At 39.2% G+C, this 22,422-nt stretch overlaps 1 protein-coding gene across 2 annotated transcripts in view; it reads right to left on the bottom strand.

The window, feature by feature from the left end:
* RIN2 (Ras and Rab interactor 2) overlaps positions 1–22,422 on the bottom strand; it is a 134,020-nt gene that overhangs the window by 18,505 nt on the left and 93,093 nt on the right. For both annotated transcript variants that reach the window (XM_075203826.1, XM_075203827.1), the window contains 3 exons: positions 20,605–20,677; positions 11,754–11,845; positions 5,291–6,388 (listed from right to left, as the gene is read on the bottom strand). In XM_075203826.1, coding sequence (XP_075059927.1) covers positions 5,291–6,388; positions 11,754–11,845; positions 20,605–20,677 — 1,263 coding nt within the window. The remainder of the gene's footprint in view (positions 1–5,290; positions 6,389–11,753; positions 11,846–20,604; positions 20,678–22,422) is intronic.

Raw genomic sequence — 22,422 nt, 5'->3', positions numbered from 1 at the left:
AAATAAACCCAGAGACTATCATGGGCAGCAACAGGAAAACAATTGTACGATTGTTCACAGTGGTTGGTCCTTGGATGAACATAATGCTGCATCATGCAAATCAAATGCTGAATTCAGTAAGTATAAGTTCATTATAGGTCTTCTTTGACTTTTGTTTCAAACTTCATAAATAATAATGATCTTTATAATTTTATTTATTCTTATCAACCACAAAGTTATGCAGCACAGAACAAAAACATTTACAAGCTCAATCGCAGAGCTTACCATGCAAGTCTGAATGCATGAACAAAGGAATCTAGAGTGACCCTGAGATCTGGTATAAAGTGTAAGTGTTGTTTGACTTTCTCTCTACAATACTTGGACTGGACTCAGTGACAAGTCATAACTTAAATTATTTTTCTTTTGACAGGTGCTTGCCTCCGTTAAGTAGCTGAAATTAAACTTTAAAAGTGCTAAAACTTGTACTGTAGTGTTTTAGGTTGTTCAATGGTCTAAATGTGTTTAATATAGATACTAAAATTGTAATTCACGAACATGGAAAAATGTGTTTGCGCAGCACAAATGCTGTTTTCTCTACTATTATGTCTTTATGTCCCCATTTTTGTAGGGGTATAGGCATAGGTTAGCTTGTTAATATACAAATTATTCCCAAAGATACATTGAACAGATAAAAGATGGCTACACATGGAGTGATCAGATCATCACTCTAAGGGGCCGATTCAATTCTGCCAGGAATAACACGGCGTTAGCAGTATTACCGTTATTTCTGCAAAACTGTGCATAATTACCCTTAATACAGTAATTTCACCACTGGATTTTTATCTCGCGGCTCATAAAATCCAGGTTAAGATTACCGTATTGACGGTAATACTGTTAATGCCGCGTTATTCACGGCAGAATTGAATCGGCCCCTAAGTATGGGGCCAAAACAATCAGATTGGGATCTTTCAGAATTTTATTAGGGCAGCTGAAAAATCTGCTTGGCTGATGGTTCCAATCTGCATAAATGTGTGGTCATTGGCCAATCACACTGGTTAGGTGAAAAGTTTGTTTGGGCTAATCTAAAATAACTAGATCTGTCCAATTTGGCATTGCAGCTCAAAACTACATACAGATCTGGTTGTTATTTACTAAGGCTAGGTACACACTGGAGCGTTTTCGTCCAATAATCTGGCAAATCAGGCGACATATGACCTTTCGGTCGAAAGTTGGGTTAGTGTGTGTAGTGACACGATAATCGAAAGACATTCCAAAATGTCGATTGTCGGCTCATTTGGTTGGTCGTACTGTTTAATATTTTCCGACCAATCATGTAGTGTGTATGCAGTCATGCTCACGATCTACATAGAGTTTACAGAATCGTGTTCTTTTCAGCCGATGCTAGCAATGATTGTCCCAGTGAATAAATGTAGAGTGAGCTAACGAAATTCGTTAGGACATGTGGAATAGCAATAACAAGGCGGTTTTAAATAGTGTGACAATCTGACAATAATGAATGAATGAATATTGTGCTGTCATTCTCTGAAGGTTTTTTTAAAACGGCAATTCAATTGAAGAAAAAAACTGAAGTTTAAAAACTGATGGCAAGCCATCGAGAATTGGCAGTTTGTTGGAACCACCACTTAGTGCATACCCCTAATGTCCTTTGCAGTGTAAGATCTCACAGACAATGCACTCTCCACCAATTTGCTTTGTATGCTCACTGTGTATGTCACAGGTGTTATTAAGCTAACTGAAAAAAAACACACTTACAAGCTGGGCAGTTTTTATATAGACACAAGTTAACCCGTGCATGATACTCATGCATTCTAGTCAAATCAAGCTACTAAAGGTGTTAAAAAGGTTCTTGTCATGCATTTGGGCCTAGCCCAGGCCTCCTCAGGGGAAGAGCGTTACTTCCCGACGCAAGCGCCCTTTTTTAACGTGGTTTTGTCCACATGTCACCACCTCATCATTTTTCCCAATCACCTCATCCTTCATCTTCATCAAGCTACTTAAGGTGTTAAAAACTCCCCACTGTCACCCCCGGCAACCACCAACCACTCCCAACTGTCACTTCTCCTTCAAGAAATATATAGGTCAGTGTATAACTCTGCCCAGCAGGTGGCGCTGCAGCTTTTTTTTTTTTTTTTTTTTCACACACGCCACTAGGCATTTATATAGTAGATAAATGATTTATGAAGATTTATATTAATGAACAATTAAAATAAATAAGCTTTGAAACACATTGACCATTACTTAAATGCATCCATCACCAAGCTTAATCTTTGCTCTAATGTTATGTGATAGACCTACAATAACAGTAGGAAAGATTGGATCTAAGTACCAGTAAAATCATCTCTATCAGGATTTTTTGTTTTGTTGTAATTTTTTTTCAACTTTAATGGAAAAACAGAAATGTTTAAGTTAAATGTTATATTCTCGTACTGTTGATAACTTCTAAAAATAGAATATTAGGAAGTAGAAATTTTATTTTTTAAACAAAAGCTAAAACAAGTCACTAGTAAAAAATTTAATTAGATCATATGGCCGGAAATATCTACTCTCCCACGCCAGCCATCATTACTACCTTTTTTTGTTACTGTTGAATGATGTAATCTGGGAATTGAAGTTTCATTCACAACAATCAACGTCTTATACCTGAGGAAAGCACCGAGGACTCGCAGGTTATAAATAGTAACTATTGTCACTCAGTAGAGTCTGTTTATCTCCTGCCCCTGCAATGTTGACTACATCAATGGCTTCATATTAAACTCTTATGGAGCCAAACCACAGAGTTTATCGTATTAGTCACAAGTTTCTGGATGCTTGAGCCATACAGCTCTGTTTGTCTGACTAAGGGCTGTCTAACAGGTTGTAGCAGGACACCATCTCTAACCTTTAAAGATCAAATGATCACTGTAAAAGCAACATACCACATTCATAACAGGGGGTGTGATTGTGCGCTCTCTACAAAATTGAGAATAACTTTTATTAACAAAAACAGAAAATACCCACCGAGTAACAATAGACGGCAAAAATAACAGACCCAACCCCCCTCACCACCCAAATAATAACGACATGTTTTCAAAACAAGGCAACTGTATCATAATGTAAAGTGTTCCAATCCACACAATACTTTAAGGGGGTATAATAAAATAAACTACATTATCATGGAAAGTTATTTATCTTCAGTTTTCAGCAATCCACAAATTTTATTAAGATAACACATTAGGGCCTTTGTTGAGTTAGAAGCAAAGCAAAAGCAAAGGAGCAAATTTGCACCTGGACAAACCATGTTACATTGCAAGGGGTGCAAATTGAATGTTTTTTTGCACATAAGTTAAATACTGTCTGCTTTTACTTTTTTTTTAACAAATATTTTATTGAAATAATTTTTTGGTTTTAACAGCATATAGGCCATTTTACATTTCAAACAGTTTGTTGGTATAAAAAAAACCTCTACTGTCTGTTTTTTCATATAGCACACAAATGCATGATAGCTTTATTTTTACACTGAAATTAAAGTTGATCTGTCACATGCTGTATTCCATTTATAAATCTGTCCTTACATTTTAATGTTACCTCCCCCTCCAATGCAACATGGTTTTGCCAAGGAGCAAATTTGCTCCTTTTCTCTGCTCCTAACTCAGCATCAGGTCCTTAGTGTTCCATCATTTTTTAACAGGAGGACCTTCCATTCATAAAGTAGTCACTTCACATGAATATAACTAGAAAATGAACAGCACAAGTACCTGTCTGGCACTGTCATGTGTTTGTTAGTGGAGGAAGAGGAGAATTTAACTTGCGGATAGAACTAAGCAGCAGCTTTTTGTTTAAAATCCAAAAACATTTCCCATGCTTAATTGGACCTAGTATAATGATGACAGTTAAGACTTACAACATGTACATAATAAATGACCATACAGCAAGCAATTTAAACACCAACTCTGATGATATTACCGTACCATCCGATGTAGCTAACTTGTGGCTCACCAACTAATGTAGAACCATACGTCCCATTGCTTTCCTCCTAGTCTTGAATGCTGTGAAGGATGCTGGGACATGTAGTTTTACAAAAATTGGTGTGTCACAGTTTGCTTAAATCTGCACTACATACAGGATCAATTGCAGAAATGAAAACACTGATGTGACAGATGTGATCTCTACCAAACATATTGATGCAAATAAGAGTAATCCCTATTGGGACTAGCTGGTGCTTGGCACTTATTATTGCTGCAGTTGAAGAATGCCCAGTAGTCTCCTATCTGATAGCAGTCACACTGTCTGTCTGCACCATAAAACCTTTTGTTCTCCATGACAAAGACAGTGTTCCACTGAAAACCCATGTCTCGCACTGAAGGGGTTAAGTACATTATACAGACGAGTGAGGACTAGCAGAAAGCAATTTTAATTAGCATTGCTTGTGCCAAGCGAGGCAACGCTTTATTCCGAGTCTTCATTTCCACTTGAAAAACTGGAATCAAAGCCGTGAGTAGCTTGGCAAGATACCTTTCTGGCAGAATCCAAGGAAAATGGGGTAGCAGAGACATTCCTAAGGAAAGCAAGGAGTGCTGGTACTAGCACTAGATAACCTCTTCATTGCTGGAATGCACGTATTAGAAGAGTTTAACTACAGAAAAATTATAACAAGTTTACTTGAAAAAAGTGCACTTAGTTCGAGTAAAATGCAAAATACAAGTTAACACTTTTTTATGTTTGCTATTACAATGCACGGGAGTTCTTTGCAAGTGACTACTCTTTAAAAATAAACTGCACATTGTACACCCCTTAAAAAGAATTCCAGCCCACCAATCTCACACTAAATTACATTATTAAAAGAGCTTGGCTACTAAATGCACTTGTATAGTATGTGTGTGCAGGGTGGGATTGTCTTCAAAGCTTTATTGTATTGCAAAGTTCAGTATGCCACAGAAAATAATACTGACATTGCATAACAATGAAAGCATTAATCAAACTCCCAGGCTAAAAGATGTAGTAGGACACACTGCAAGTGCTTTCTATTACTGTATACTGATCACAGTCATATTACCCTGCTCTGTGCTCATATTCCTTGGCCTGTGTCTTTAATACATAAACACAAAACAGCTGGGGCAGTGCCTGTGTTTACAGGCGCTGCAGTGACATTCAAAGAACACTTAAAAGATGAATACATAACGCAATTTGGATAAGTCTATGCTGTATTTTCTATGGTTTGTTAATAAACTTAGCTGTCATGTGGGGTTTGTAGCTGTTGTGCAATGAGTATCGACAGTGAGTGACGTTATTAAACAATGGAATCTTTTCTCACCTATCTGATCCTCTGGAATCAGGGATTCAATCGGAGGGTCCAGTTCGGAACTCTGCGATAAGTAATTCTTAACTTGTGTCATGAATTGTCGGATGGTGTGTAACATATCTGTGCTGGAGACGTGGCATTCCTTATTCTCCTGGAGGAAACTGATGTAATCCTGGACAAGGCACCCAAAATAAGTGCGCTTGTCCCTGGACAGGGCTGCTATTTTTTTCACCATCTTCTTCTCCGGCGTCACAAAGGAGCTGAACACCCCACTCACTTTGCGCAGGTGCGTTTTCATCATTTTCGAGAATCCCAAAGGCGTTCCTCTTTTTTTCCGGGACTTCACTGGTGGTGCCATGCTCTCCTGATCGCTCTCTTCTTCGCAATCCTCCAAGCTGTCACCTTCATAAAATGCGGGCACTACTCGCTCATACTCAAAGGAGTCTGACGACGATGTTGAGATGCTCATGTCACTCAAGCGCTGTATGCGCAATGTGCCTTGCACAGGGGAGTTGCAGTTCTGACTCAGGGTTATGTTCTGCATAGTCTTCTGTGGAGGAGATTCTTCAGGCTGTGATTCAAATGAAGATCTGCAGGAACTGTTAAGTGATGGGGACTGGTTGTTGCTTTGCCACCTGTTAATGGTGGCTTGTTTCTTCAAGCGAGGAGGAGCAATAGGAGTCGCAATTGGAGCAGAGTCTAAGTTCCCGTGCTTATTTTTAATAAGTGTTTCTGGCATGTTTGGCTCTTGCTGTACAACTCTGGACAGCTGAAGGGTTGTGCGATGACTGTTAATGGAGGGGGGAGGGGGCCTGGGAGGTGGTGATCTCGCCCTCCCTATGCCATTTGCTTCTTTGGTTCTTGTGCTCTCCCTCTTCGAACTTCCCCCTGAGTCCTGGCTGTGTACTTTTAAGAAGAGAGGATTAATGAAACACAGAGCTCCGTTGGTCTGGCTACATTCCAGTTCTGAGGGCGTTCTGGTGTGTAGAGAATGCACTCCATTTATAAGAGGTAGATGATATGACTCCCTTTTGACGTAGCCTTGGGGGAGAGGCTTGGGGGAAGGTGGAGGATATTTTGGTCTGATGTTTATAGGAGACTTCCAAAAGTCTTAAAAAAAAAAGAAGAAAGAAAACAAACCATCATTGTGATAATACAACATTTCACAAACATGTGCCTATCTATGAACAACACATTTAGTAGTAGAATTCAATGAGTTTCAGAAGTTGTAAACCATTTCACCTTATCACCAGTTTCACAACTAAAGATGTGGTTTGTAAAATTCCAACATTATATACCACAAGCCTGTACATAATCCGTCTATGTGACATGACAACATTGGTGCTGAGTAAATCTACGGATGATACTTAAGCAGGATTTATGAAATGGGATTATTTATTTAGGGAACATGTTTTCACACTACTAAATTAGAGAAATCGCAAACACTTGGGCCTATTTATTATAGCTCTTTTTCATTAAATTCCCCCCAAAACGGTAATTTTTGGGTGACTGACACATATTTAAGTAATATGCACATTTATTAACTGTGACATCTGCTGCTTTGCATTTCGAAAAACAGAGCAATCCTCATAAACGTCTATGGGGACTGCTATTTACTGCTATTTAAGAAGTGATGAAAAGCAATTTACGCATACGGTAATGTACGCCGGCTCAGGCACATACAGCCCAGGCTGGCGTATATTACCGTATGTGTAATTTTTCAGGTTTGTTCTATGGGGAGAGCATTGTGGTAGAGAGATCTTCAGACCCCTCACCACATCTTACTGCTCTCCCCTCCGGTCACTATCGCAGAAGTGGTCACTTTGCGATAGTGACCATAGGAAGGATAGGAGAGGGGTCTTCGCAGGAACAGCAGTCTTTCATGACTGCTGTTCTTGTTGACGTTTTTTAACAAATACACATGATCTTTCAATCCTTATCTATGCGATAAGGATTGAAAGGGATCATGTTAAAAATGCCCTCTTTAATCAATATGCCCCTTTATATTTCCTGAAATAAATCATAACAATTGCATGTGAAAATATACACAGAACTGATAGATACAGTAAAGGCAATGAATAATATCAGACATATGTCTTATTTTTGCCCTTGAAAACAAATACAAGTCAGAGAAAATTTTCCGCAGATACCTGAACATTTGCAATATTAGCCCATGTGGATATTGTACCGTGATCTTCCATTACATTTTATTTTCTAGTAATAGTTTATGTTCTAGTAATAATTAAACAATTCTATAAATGTACAATGGAAATCCTCCAAGCACGTGTTATATGGGGTGTCCATTAGACTTTTGTAGTAAGAATTTCCTGTTAAAATATTACTACTGTTCTGCTGCCATTATCCAATGACAGGTACCTGGTACCTATTTATATGCTCTGTGGTTCATCATTTTATTAGGAACCAGGAATGCCTCAAAGTTGGATTCACTTCCAGAATATCTGGCTCACCCACCACTAATTATACTGTTTCTGACATTTTCCATGACACAGGTAAACATATATATTAAAATGCAATGAAACTGAAATGTCTACATTCCATTATCAGGTTCTATTTTGTTTTCTAGAACTCTTCTTAAAAAATCTATCTATTCAGAAGTACTGTTGTATTGTCTTATGTTCAATAAGACCCACAACTAAATATTATTCTGCATTGGGATCACTTATATCTGCCAAACATTAAAATTTATGATCTGATCTTCGAGCTGTAATGGAACAGCGCCTCTAGTGGACACTTTTTTTTAAAATAAACAATAAATAAAAATATTTTCTTATTTTTCCTTTTGAACATATTGGTGCTTATTTTATCATGGTGCACATAGAAATGAGGTGTAGTAACCATAGCAACCACATATCAACAGCTCAGTGGATTCCAAACTTTCGCAGTTCAAGGCACCCTTACAGTCTCTATCATTTTTTCAAGGCATCTCTAAGCCAAAATAACTACCAAACAGTGGGGATGCCCCCGCCTTGCTAACCACCGGCCCTGGCTGCGGCACCCCTGTGAGATCACCGCGGCACCCCAGGGAGCCATGAGGCACAGTTTGGGAACCACTGCAATAGCTTTTAGCGGTCTTGTGTAGTCACCATGTTTTTAAACAATCCAATGTGTCTTCATTACAGAATAATGTCTTTTAAATAACTAATGCAATAAAAAATAATATTGTACACAGAATACACAACCTACCGGAGCAAAAATAAAAAAGAATTCTATGGGGCTGATTCAATTTGGCCACGTTAGTGTAGGAATAACACGGAACTAATACTACTACCTTTAATATTGTAATTTTAACCCGGATTGTTGCTTGCGACCCCAAGGGCTGCAAGCAAAAATCAGCGTTGAAATTACCTTACTAACTGTAATACTGCGCACTATTACCGCATTAACGGTAATAGTGCGCAGGCGAATAACGCGGCCGAATTGAATCGGCTCCTATGCGTGTTAGTTCAGAATGAACACATGTGCTCTTGCACAACACAGAAGGCATTTTGCAGAAAGAGCAGGCAAGGCAGAAAAAAACCTGAAATATCCTCTTTATTCACCCACTCAGTGAGCCTCAGCCCAGATGATCAGCTGCTTAGATTTTTTTACTCTCTCTGAGCCTGTAAACACACAGCTGCATGTGTGTAGCTTGCACAACCTTAGCATAGCGTGTGGAAAGAAAAATGGCATGCTGTGTGCTTTTCAAGATTAAAACTATGAGTAACAGGAAACTCTGCTAAGAAGTCTAACATATGTCTGCTCTACTTGTCGGAGGCCCAAGACAACACTAGCAATACACGAAAGATTGTTTATATTAAACAGGCCAAGTAGGTTGACAGAAAATCTGTTTTTTTCTGTAAGTTTCTGAAGTTAGTTTTAATATAATTTATTTTTTCAGTTGCGGAAAACAGTATCAAACTGCAAGTGGATATTTTTGTTTTGGCATTCAAAAGCCAAACTGCAGTATCTGAAAACACGGATGTCCTTGGTAAAGTATATTCCTATGGGTCTGTCACTTTGAATTAACATTCTGTGAGGGTCATTATGTGAGGCTGCACAGAACAGTGTGGAAGATTTTATTCAGTGCATCAATAGATTTAAACCATAAAGAACTATTTCTTGCTCCATCTGCTCAGATGCTTAGAGAGGCCGTAGTGGGTATATTTGGTAATCTAATGCACATTATTTCTAAAAAGGAAAAGGTCTGTTTAAACCACATTCCACATTTGTATCTTCCCACTTACTCCATCTGTTTTCTCCTAATGTACTGTTTATTATTATCACCCTCTCCTTGTTATTATGCTACTCCGTAAAAGGGACACCAAAGATGTCTACATTGTGTGATATGTTATTACTCTCATATTGTACAAACAGTACTTCTGTGAATGTGTTTTGTTTTATATATATATATATATATATATATATATATATATATATATATATATATGTATACTCTATATACAGTTTGAAGCCAAGACTTTTTGCAAGGTAAAAGGTTCTTCTGACCCCACTTTCAAGTTTATGGGATGTCCACTCCTTTTCCATTTACTGAAATATCTCTTTGCATTCCATCATTAAAGATCATTTACTAACAGCAAATGAAGTGGACACGGATTAACTTTCCGCTGAGGCCCTTTGTCCTCCTCACACATAACAGGGAACGTGCCTGTAGGATGCCTTCATTCCCACACTTCAGAAATGCCTGACTATATTACTGTAGGACCATCCCTTCATTAATTTCAACTTTTCTCCTTAAATATTGCTTACCCCCATTTATGCCTAAAGCAGCTGCCATACTGCAATTGTCCTGATGCCTGATAATGATCCTATCAAAATAAACATGATGATTATCAGCCATGGTAGCAAATGTGGATGGCAGCTGGCCTCAATGAGCAGTCCATCTTACCATCGTACTAACAGGCAGCAATGGAATTGTAGGTGATGCAGATGATGGCCCAGGGGCCTGGACCTGCAGGGCTCTTACAATCTGTCTACCCATGTGTGTGGCCAAATTGAGCAAACATCTAATTTTTCTAACACTTGGGTGGATTGGCAGGAGCAGCCCGTGTGTGGCTAGCCGTAAATGAACCATGGGAATGAGAGGATGTTGGTACATTAAGTGGCACGTTTGTGTGTTTGAAGGTAGTCCGGGGCTTCTTGCATCTCCAAAGGGTCAAATGGTGACTCTGATGGACAGAGGAGATCTTCTCTTTACTCCTCTTCCCAGTGATATCAGTGTTATGGAGTCAGAGGGGCAGATTCAAATTTATGTGAGGTGTTGCAATGTTTCTCTGGAACAGTCCTCTGAGACACATCACCTCAATGTCTTTACTACTCAAATCTCCGTTCATTTTCCCTTGTGTCCCTTAGAGATGCAATGAGAAAATGAGTGGAGGTTCCATACCACACTTGCCGGCAATGTGCACTGGCGGCCATCGAGGTGATGTCCGACGGCACCCAACTGAATCTGCCCCTATGTAGCAGTCAGCCTGTGGTTAGGTGTAATCTTCTCACCAGCTTGTCTAGTCAACATAGGTCAACCAACTATTTGGACTACATGAACCTTTCACCTGGTTGTTCCATCTCATAATGTGATCTGGGTCTTCCTAACAAAGATAATGTATGGCTCCCTTCTAGGACCTAGGAGCACTTGTGAGCCATCAGAACAATATCATGCTATCAACACTGAAATGACAGACACATACGTATACATACAATGTATGACTTGCCTCTCCCACCTTACTGCTCGCATGACTGCAGTCTCTAGATGCACTGCACTGTAGGCAGAGCATGCTGGTTTTCATTTGGGAAGACAAAAGTGCTGATTCTCAAATTAAATTGAATCATATGTATCTTAAGATGCATGCAACTTTAAATCTAGCTTACAGAAATGTCTGGCACAAGAATGCGGCCATCATCCACATGGAAACTTGCACCAAACCTATGGTATGCGCAAAGATATAGCTCCTAAAAGGTGCATCGTAAAGATATGTGTAAGTTAAAATCTGAAGTACATGTAGGGGCATTGGGTGATTTGCGTCTCCTGCCTTCACTGTGCTGAACTGAACAATACACTTAACGTACAATGCAACTCTAACTCTTAGAGTTAGGGTTATTCAGGTTTATGTTAAAGGTTTAGAGTTTACATCAAGTATCTCTATGTAAGCAGCAGATTAAATTGATGTTGTATAAATACTACACTGTTGCGCTTAGTTTTCAATGTTTTATATGGGCACATGCGTGAGTAGTACAAATTTGTTAAATTTCTATGATGTCTCGTTTATAGAAACTATTTTATCTTAGTCATACCAGATTTTACCATGTTTCATCTTTTCTGTAGAGGCCCCTCATACAATCTAAAAAGCTAGGCACTGACTCACGAGCACTTTGGCTCTGACGCACACCTGTAGTAGTTTATGTCTTGTATCAAAAGAAAAAGGGACAAGTTTACAGTCTAAGCATTAGTTCTGCTCACCGATTCCCAGATGAGAAATCTCTTCCAGTTCGGCCTCTGACTTGGCTGTTGCAATGGAGTGAGGCAACTTCAAGGTGAACGGAAGAACATCCCTGTTGAGAAAAGGAAAGTGAAATGATTAAATCTTATTCAGCTACTGAAAGAGTACAATGCTAATAGGGAGTACAGCAAATTTCTGGGAAACACATGTGCTGGCATTTTTTCTCCATTTCACTAGGCTAAAGGTAGCACAATCACTATTGTTTTTTCTATGGAAAGTTTATGTGTTTTTTCTTTTAGGAGCCAGTTGAATCCCAGTATGACAGCTCTTACAGGTATAGAGACTGTACCTACATTTATGTGCAAAATGGCCGAGGCACAGACCAAATGTGGCTCTATTTGATGTACGTGTGCCTAGATTGTGCCAAAGCGCACAGGTTTCTGAAGCAAGATGACAGCCTTTGTGACTGAGCAGAAGTGTGCTCTGATTGGAGGAGTTGGACATAGCGAGACCATCCTTGCTAATGACAGAGTGGGCACATCGGTGGACATAGTGAGACCATCCTTGCTAATGACAGAGTGGGCACATCGGTGGACATAGTGAGACCATCCTTGCTAATGACAGAGTGGGCACATCGGTGGACATAGCGAGACCATCCTTTCTAATGACAGAGTGGGCACATCGGTGGACATAGCGAGACCATTCTTGCTAATGACAGAGTAGGCACATCGGTGGACATAGTGAGACCATCCTTGCTAGTGACAGAGTGAACACATCAGTGGACACAGCTAGACCATCCTTTCTAATAACAGAGTGGGCACATCAGTGGACATAGCGAGATCATCCTTGCTAATGACAGAGTGGGCACATCGGTGGACATAGCGAGATCATTCTTGCTAATGACAGAGTAGGCACATCGGTGGACATAGCGAGACCATCCTTGCTAATGACAGAGTGGGCACATCGGTGGACATAGCGAGACCATCCTTTCTAATGACAGAGTGGGCACATCGGTGGACATAGCGAGACCATTCTTGCTAATGACAGAGTAGGCACATCGGTGGACATAGTGAGACCATCCTTGCTAATGACAGAGTGGGCACATCAGTGGACATAGCGAGACCATCCTTGCTAATGACAGAGTGGGCACATCGGTAGACACAGTGAGACCATTCTTGCTAATGACAGAGTGGGCACATCAGTGGACATAGCGAGACCATTATTGCTAATGACAGAGTATGCACATCGGTGGACATAGTGAGACCATCCTTGCTAATGACAGAGTAGGCACATTGGTGGACATAGCGAGACCATCCTTGCTAATGACAGAGTGGGCACATCGGTGGACATAGCAAGACCATCCTTGCTAATGAGAGAGTAGGAACATTGGTGGACATAGTGAGACCATACTTGCTAATGACAGAGTGGGCACATTGGTCAACATAGCGAGACCATTCTTGCTAATGACAGAGTAGGCACATCGGTGGACATAGCGAGACCATCCTTGCTAATGACAGAGTGGGCACATCGGTGGACATAGCGAGACCATCCTTGCTAATGACACAGTGGGCACATCGGTGGACATAGCAAGACCATCCTTGCTGATGACAGAGTGGGCACATCGGTGGACATAGTGAGACCATTCTTGCTAATGTAGGCACATCGGTGGACATAGCGAGACCATCCTTGCTAATGACAGAGTGGGCACATCGGTAGACACAGTGAGACTATCCTTGCTAATGACAGAGTGGGCACATTGTTGGACATAGCGAGACCATCCTTGCTAATGACAGAGTGGGCACATCGGTGGACATAGCGAGACCATCCTTGCTAATGACAGAGTAAGCACATCGGTGGACATAGTGAGATCATCCTTGCTAATGACAGAGTGGGCACATCGGTAGACACAGTGAGACTATCCTTGCTAATGACAGAGTGGGCACATCGGTGGACACAGTAAGACTATCCTTGCTAATGACAGAGTGGGCACATCGGTGGACATAGTGAGACCCTCCTTGCTAATGTGGGCACATCAGTCCATCTAGATTGCAGAGCAGTGCAGAGCGAGATTACTAAAAAGAGATAAAGGGCTGAAGAGGGCACATTAAGGGCTTTTCTCTCTGTGTAAGTCATTTTATACCCTATTAAAGCAACATACATTTTACACCAGCTCTGAGCTGGTCGAGATTGGTCCCATCCTATAATTCTAATGGGGAAACATTTTTACTGCCACGTTTCTAGGCGCAGTTGCAAAGAAAATCTTAAAACACACAAAAGTGACACACGTAATAAAGTCAGACTCGATGCCCCTCACTCTCATGATTCCTTTAAGCCATAAACGAGGCTAAACCAAGTGGTAAAAAGTTTAATGTAATGAAAACGGTAATTCTAAAGTGGTAGGAGGATTGATATGACATTTACATTTTTACACGGTACGTCTCCTTAGTTTTTTCCACCTGTCCACGTGCCTAGACGCACTCCTAGCTTGTGAAGTCTTCTTCCAGGTGTGGAGATTAGGCGAGCACCTTTGGGCTGACCATCTTGGGGCACCAATGCAAAATCAAGTTGTTATAGGGTGGGCATCCCCTGCGCTTTGTAAGTGAGGTCCACTGTATGTGAAGGTAATTACTCAGAGAAGATAGAGGGTTATTTGCTAATATTGCATTTCATTGCAAATTTGCAACCAATCAATAATGAATTATCTGTCAATAATTATCAAGATTTTGGAGTGATTTATTCCAGCTGTCACACGAATGGTTTAAGTACCCTTTGAGTGATAAGATTAAGATCAGTATTTTTAAGACAGAGAAACCAGAGAATTTTGTTGACATAACGGTTATTATATCAATTATATACAAACTCTGATTCAGGTGGATGTTAATTATAATGTTATATGTTCTTATGTTATTAGATCATTGATTCTAAATAAATTTGAATTTGATTTAATTTTTGTCTCTCATCATTATGACTATTAAATATGAAAGGAGAAATTGCACGCCCTTTATAAATTCATTACTTGCTCTTAAACAAGATTTATTCGCAAGTGTATATTGAAATTCAACAGAACTAAAACTGCTGCATGACGAACAGGACAAAATTTGCCTGCATCTAAGTATATTCAAGTGTTTTCCCCCTACAGCATGGAACTCTGTGTAATCCCAGCAAGAAAGGAAAGTTTATTTAAGGTTGCCTGCGAGATACAGTCCAAAGACATCATTGTATATTACAGTCTGGAAAATGTCCAACAGCTTTAGAACAAAATCTGCATGAATGAAGAGCACGTGAGTGCAGTGTAAAAGGCCAGCTCAGTATGTACAGAACAGAGCAATGTAGCTGCATACAGGGATTGTGTTAGACTTTGGGAGACAGGTATACATTTGCAGGCTATGATTCAGAGTATCAAAGTACTATAATCATAGTAGGGGCCCATCAAAGCCACCCTAGCCTTCATGGCCCCTCTCTCTGCTCTCAAAAGACCACTGCCGGGCCCTCTTCCCCTCCAGACCTATTAGCAGCGCACAGCTGCAGTTCCGTCACTGGTCAGCACCTTGATAAAAATGGAAGTTAACTCTGAGCCAGCGAGCTAAAGAATAGAATGTTCACAGCAGCCAGTGTGTTCCAGAACCCCTTTATTTAACATGTCATACAAATATTATTCTCAGTCAAAGGGACATTTGCCTAGGACATCAGTAATGGGGCAATTTCTCATTGGATCACACTGAAAATCATCCTTGTGTGTGTGTGTTAGGCATCCAATTCACCTTAAGTTGTGGGCCAGTATGTGGTCTAGTTGGACCTCACATACTTGGGCCATGATTAAGCAAGACAAGGAATACATACATGAACCTATGTATGTATTTAATGAATAACATGGTTAATTATTATGACATTATTCCTCTAAGAGAATGTTAATGAAATTCCATCTCTTAAAGAGAGTCTAACCTACTCCTATCTATACTCCCCACACTGGTACACCCTTACTACTGTCCCAATCTCCACTGAGCCACACCCAAGTCCTATTGTCTGAGCTGTGTCCTTCTACCACTAGATTGTAAGTTCTCTCATGGGCATGCATTTAGTTTGTCTATATAGTTTTGTCCCGCTTTTATGTATGCCGTGTGTTCCCCACTGTCCGGCGCTGTGTAGCACTGTATCGCCTTATAAATCAATGATAATAAAAAATGTAACACAATATATATATAATATACTGAGATACATTTAGTTGAGCTGAACGTATCTCAATAAATATTTGCAGAGATATGCATTCTGTGTATGCCCACAAAATATGTATGTACAAACGTCTGTATATAGATTTCTGTGTATAATTAAATTGCCTTCTTTCATATGAAAAGGTGCAATGGGGGCTGGCAAGCACAAGCTGAATACATTGAGGACATGAAGCTGAATACATTGAGGGCATGTCTAGGTAATTGCAAACCAATAGTGTGGACGGAACAGCAACTACGCCTTTTAGGAGGTATATCTCTTGCAGTTGTGGAGGGCACAGTGATGATCATCAGCAGCACTATCAGGTCACTTTTGACTACATAAATCCTTAGTGTCGCTGCAATATTTTACCAAGTTGTGGCTTTCTATTTCAATTACTAAACACTGACATCTTCAGTTGGACAAACTGCAAGTAAGAAGATTTTCATTTGATTTCAAATGGGAAAACAACTGATGTATTTAATTTATTTTGTATTTAATGACATTTTATATTGAAAATGTGACTTTAGAATTTATTAACAACTGTCAAGAAACTATTCTCTCTTTTGTATATGACGCTTCATTACATTATTATATTATGTACAAACAGGGTAATGGGGCTTCCTAATTTAATATAGGCTACTATAAGCTATCATGGGGTGATGTATGTAAATACACATTTTCATGCTTATATTTTTCGATGGACAATTACAGCACAAGTGTGTCTACCTTTGAATGAGCCCAAAATGAACAAAACTACTGGTATGGAGAAAGACACCAGAAGAGCTTACAATTCGGAGGGCATGGAGTTTACATATTTTCCAAATCAGAATGCTACATTAACAGCAACAACTTCCTGACAGGAGACAGTATTTTCTGAATACAAGGTGCAACAAGTTTGCAGTGTGATTCATTGTTCCGTCGGACTGCTACAAATTGTGACCTGTTTTTAAATATCAGTGAAGGAAAAGTCCCTTTGTGAAGTGGAAAATGAGATCACATTGGGCCCAGCGACGGCACAAACCCATCATTAGCCAGCTCTGCCCAATGACTACATGGGAGCATCGGGTGCAGATGACCCCAAACCACTTCCTTTCATAAGACCTGATATTATTACATCTTTCCTTGGTCTGCAGCCCAGACTAACATTATCCTCATTCAACCGACAACATGTGCAAATCACAGGAATTCCTTAATAGCAGATCCTAACACAATCTCTTACAATAAAGCCTTCCCTCCACAGCTCAAACCGCAGATTGTTATCATCACAATAAATAAAGATGAGAAAATTGAAAAATAACAAAAAAAACCAAAAGATCTTAGAGAGAGTGTTGGACCGGCCTCAGAATAAACATCTAAACGTACTTAAAAAACTAACCTCTTACTGAGAATGATTAAACACCCTGACCACATTATGATAGCGCTAGGTAGTAACATAAACTTGGGTATGCGATAATTACATCGGGCATCTTGACATTATTCGGATCTTGCACAAACACAACCATAGCAAGTAAGTGGAGATTTGCAATTTAAATGGAGAGACATAGATTGACTTTATTAGAGTTAAATATTTTTATTAGCAATCAAAGACTAAATACCATCTTAGATTTGGGCATATTAAATTAACAAATATAACCTTGATTTTATTTTCCTATTTGATTATGGCAAAATATATGTATAGCATATTCTCCAACGGGAATGTTATTTCTCTCTCTTTGGGGCATATTTAACAAGTAGTGATAGTGCACTATCGTGCACTTACCGTGAGATCCAGGTCCCTCCGTGACACTTGCATGTTTAATAAAGGTGCATCGCAGCAGATATCGTGGATATCTGCTGCTTTGCACTCCTCTTCGTTTTTGGGAGCAGTCACCATTCTACAGTATGGTGACTGCTCCTGGCCGCAATCTAACAAGTTCCGAAAAAACATTTTTTTCGGAAACTTGTCATGATAATGTACACCAGCTGAACCTGGCGTACATTATCATAATTGAAAAAATCCAATGCTGTCAGCTCTGCTCCGAAGAGCAGAGCTGAACAGCGCATGTGTGGAGGGATCACATGATCCCTCCCTGTCACTCACAGCTCTCTCTCTGCAACGATAGTTGCAGAGACAAAGCAGGGATCTTTGTGCGATCTCGAAATGCACATGCGCAATTGAAGGATGAAGAGGAGCGAAGAACACCTGGAGGAGATCCTGAGACAGCGCTTCCGAAGAGGGGGGTAAGTGTGATTTTTTTTATCACAGAAACAGCAGTTTATCGGAACTGCTGTTTCTGTGATCCGTTTTTCATAAATTTGAGAAATAGTTCAATCCTTATCAATGCGATAAGGATTGAAAACTATTTTTCACTTTATGAAAAGATTGATAAATGTGCCCCTATATGTGGCCAGAAGAAAACTGATATTGTAGGAAGGGGGTGGGATATAATACATTATAATATATTTTTGTTACCTGATGGTAAGTGAGGTTGGAAGTGTAAATAGAAAAGATCCAGCGCTACAGTGTATTTCACTCTATGGGCCTGATTCATTAATGATCTTAACTTAAGAAACTTCTTATTTCATTTTCCTGGACAAAACCATGTTACAATGCAAGGGGTGCAATTAGTATTCTGTTTTGCACATAAGTTAAATACTGACTGTCTTTTCATGTAGCACACAAATATCAACTTTAAATTTCAGTGTACAAATAAGCTATCAAGTATTTGTGTGCTACATGAAAAAACAGTCAGTATTTAACTTATGTGCAAAACAGAATACTAATTTGCACCCCTTGCATTGTGACATGGTTTTGTCCAGGAGACTGAAATAAGAAGTTTCTTAAGTTCCCAAATGAATCAGGCCCTATGTCTAGAAATATAAAAATACTTATATTATTTTCGTAAGCTTGGTTCTGTTCTAGGATATATTCACTGTTTAGTGTTAGTTCATCATGTTGTATGTAATAGAAAATACAAAAATATACATAGTGCAAAACTGTTTTATACTTTAAACTGTATATATATCCACTTTATATAATGTTACAAATGATCCTAAATGGTTGTCAGTGGACCTGTACCCAACAAATTATTTAAAAGTGCCCCAAAACCAGTGTCTTTCTCCAAGGTGCTTGGTGAAATAGTTGTTACCATGCAAACATCTACCGTGTATTCACTCTGCCCCTCCCTTCCGGTGGGATTCCTACCAGAAATTGAATGATAAAAGGCCCTCATAAAGTTCCTTGTTCTTCTAATTCAGTTCAGGGGAATATTCTTCCTCGGACAAAGCCAAATATGAGAAATAAATGGAAATATCCTAGCGTGATTTTGTTTTATTGAATACTCAAAATTTTTAACTAAACTTTAAACCCCCTCCCATTTAAATAATTTGTTGGGTACAGGGCCACTAACAACCATTTAGGATCATTTGGAAAATTATATAAAGTGGATATATATCATAGTTGCCTACTCTCCCGGAATGTCCGGGAAACTCCCAAATTTTTGGGAGTTCTCCCGGACTCCCGAGACAACAGGCAAAAATCCCGGATCCAGCTGTCCCGTTGTTGAAGATTGTGGGGGCGGGGCTAAATATGCCATTGTGGTCCCGCCCCCTGCTGCGATCGGCTAGAATTGCCTAAGATTGACAGGGGGTGGAGGCTAACGGCGCACCACGCATGGCCACGCCCCCCTCGACGGACCCCCTCCCGGACAGCTGCCTTCAAAAGTAGGTAAGTATGATTGATATATATATATATACAATTTAAAGTATAAATCAGTTTTGCACTATGTATATTTTTGTATTTTCTATTACATGCAACATGATGGACTAACACTGGACAATGAAGATATCCTAGAACAGAACCAAGCTTAGGAAAATAATATAAATATTTTTATATTTCTAGACATAGATTGGAATACACTGTAGCGCTGGATCTTTTCGAGGTATGTATTGAAATTTTTAATATAACAAACAAGGTGACCAACCACAGATCATGACCAACAAATTATTTACAGTGCTAAATATGTCATAATTATTTATGAACTGCTAAAGTTAAACTGATGAGCCAATGAAAGGACTCTTACTCAACCAAATGAACCAAATCATAAGAAAGTTGTCTGGATATTTTCTGTTGTAATCTTTTAATTTATACAATTTTAGAACACGGTAAAATGCACCATCTCTTTAGCAATGGTGGAACGGGTCCATCTAAACCAGCACATGTTCTCTTTTTGCTTAAATTCTACAAATAAAATGAGTTCTCTAATCCCTTGTGGGTAATACACCATTGACTAGACCTAGGATTAGAGGCAGTGGATCAATAAGTATGGACATTAAAATAACCTTTGATTAAATTAGTATCTCTCCGACATAGGAGTAGGCTCAAGCTCTAAAAATATTTGTGCATTTCTTTCTTTTAAAAAGAAACAATATTACTGATTGTACCTATAAGGCCCTTGCTGACTTCAGTACAGGACTGAAATGTTAAAATAGGGAAACTGGATGGAGCTTAATTTTATTAGGTTTATGGGAGATAATCCAATCTTGTTCACATGTCAACAAACTATACAATGTATGTGATAATAGTCATAGAACAGCAAGTTTATGATGCCTCTGAATTTAGGTGTTACATTTTTATGTTTTATTATCCCTAATATACTTTAAAAGCATGCAAATGCATCTTACCTGCTGATGCAGTAAAATGCAACGAGCCTAAATACGTCCGCAAAGCTTATTCCAGAACCTTCCAAGGAAAAAGCTGTGGAGACAAAAGATAATGGTCACCACACAAGACCACAAATACGATGAGGTTAAATCTGATCCTGAATCCTGGTGTTTTTCTGCAGAGAGTAAGCAGTAATGTTTTGCAACTATCAAACAAAGCAGTGTTCTCCTAATTGAAAACAACTGTTTCGAGGGCAGTTCTTTGCCAAAAGAGCAGTTCAGCTAAATATAAGGAGTCTGGGAGTTATGTCCCTTTTCCTCATTCCTGGAACATGTTCTCATCTATTAAAACTGGGTCAAAACAGATATGGGTTGCACAATGCAGAAGTAGCAAAACAAAAGTCCTCACGTGATTCTCTGCTCAGACAGCCTTTGTTCATGCGGACTTCGTGCTAGTGTTTACTTCTGTCTGCTCCTTTACTATTTTTGAGAATACTTCAACTTCTATAATCCGTACAGGGCTGCATCATTACAAGTAATGGAAAATACACTGTAGCAAGAAATATTTAATGTTCTTTGAAGAACAACCTGTACCTACATCCAGTGATGGCAGCCATTTTGTGGATTGAACCAATATTCATACAGAATGCAGCTTTACTTACCTTACTAGGAAGCAGTGAAATAAAGAAGGCACTTCTCTGCAAAATACATTAGGTACTGGCTCCTAGTGACCTGATAAATCTGATTCAGCCCACTAGCTGGAAACAATGTAAAACTCAGCTGCAGTTTATTGTGAGTGAAGTTGATTTCTTCTATGCATATTGGGTATTCATGTGGTAGGGAATGTGGATTGCAAGCTCTGCTGGGACAGCCATTGGAGCTTACAATCTAAATCCCCTAACACAGACCGAGAGAGACTAAGGGCAATTTAATAGCAGCCAATAAACCTACCAGTATGTTTTTGGAGTGTGGGAGGAAACCCCTTGCAAACACGCAGAGAACATACAAACTCCACACAGATAACACCATGGTCGGAAATCGAACTTATGACCCCAGTGCTGTGAGGCACAAGTGCTAACCACTAAGCCACCATGCTGTCCACATAGAACCTCCCAGTTAGTAGGTATATTACTTAAACTGCAACACATTGTCTGCAGCCTTGGAAACATTTCAATGAGAATATGCATATGTTTTCATGAACAGTGGCCTCAACAAAATGGCCACCGTCACTTTTGTCTCTACTGTATGTATGTTAGTTTTGTATCTAGTGCTAGTTCCGAAATAGAAAATACAGAAAGTAAATGGCCTGTTATCATCTGCAGTCTCCTGATGTGCAGTGCTGGGTAAGCAACTATAACACTAATTTCAATAGTTGTTATTTTAATTGGAAGTGAGAGGAGATTAACATTAGATTAATATTAATATTAGTTTTGTAGAGTAGTATTAATTTGATTAGATGGTTAAATGTATTTAAAGCAGTGTTCATTAATGTACAGCTTACTTTATGCCTCATTCTTTTTTATGTAATGTTTTATTACATTTATATACATTTTACTGTTCTAATTCTAGTTTTCATATCTGTCACTACTGCTTCATTTCTGTTTGGTATGCAGTTCTGAATTGTTCTGCTATGCTGAATGTATGGACACTGCACAGTACCACTACTCTTTATGTCATTTCCATGCTATACATATATACATTACAACTTCTCTTTGTGTCATGTTCATGCTGTACATATGGACATTGCACAGTACCACTTCTCTTTGTGTCATGTTCATGCTGTACATATGGACAGTGCACAATACCACTTCTCTTTATGCAATTCTTCTGCTGTACACA

The sequence above is a fragment of the Mixophyes fleayi genome, chromosome 3, assembly GCF_038048845.1.
Source record: "Mixophyes fleayi isolate aMixFle1 chromosome 3, aMixFle1.hap1, whole genome shotgun sequence".
Classification (NCBI taxonomy): domain Eukaryota; kingdom Metazoa; phylum Chordata; class Amphibia; order Anura; family Limnodynastidae; genus Mixophyes; species Mixophyes fleayi.
The sequence above is the reverse complement of the archived record's forward strand: the minus strand, read 5'-3'. Positions and strand labels throughout refer to the sequence as shown.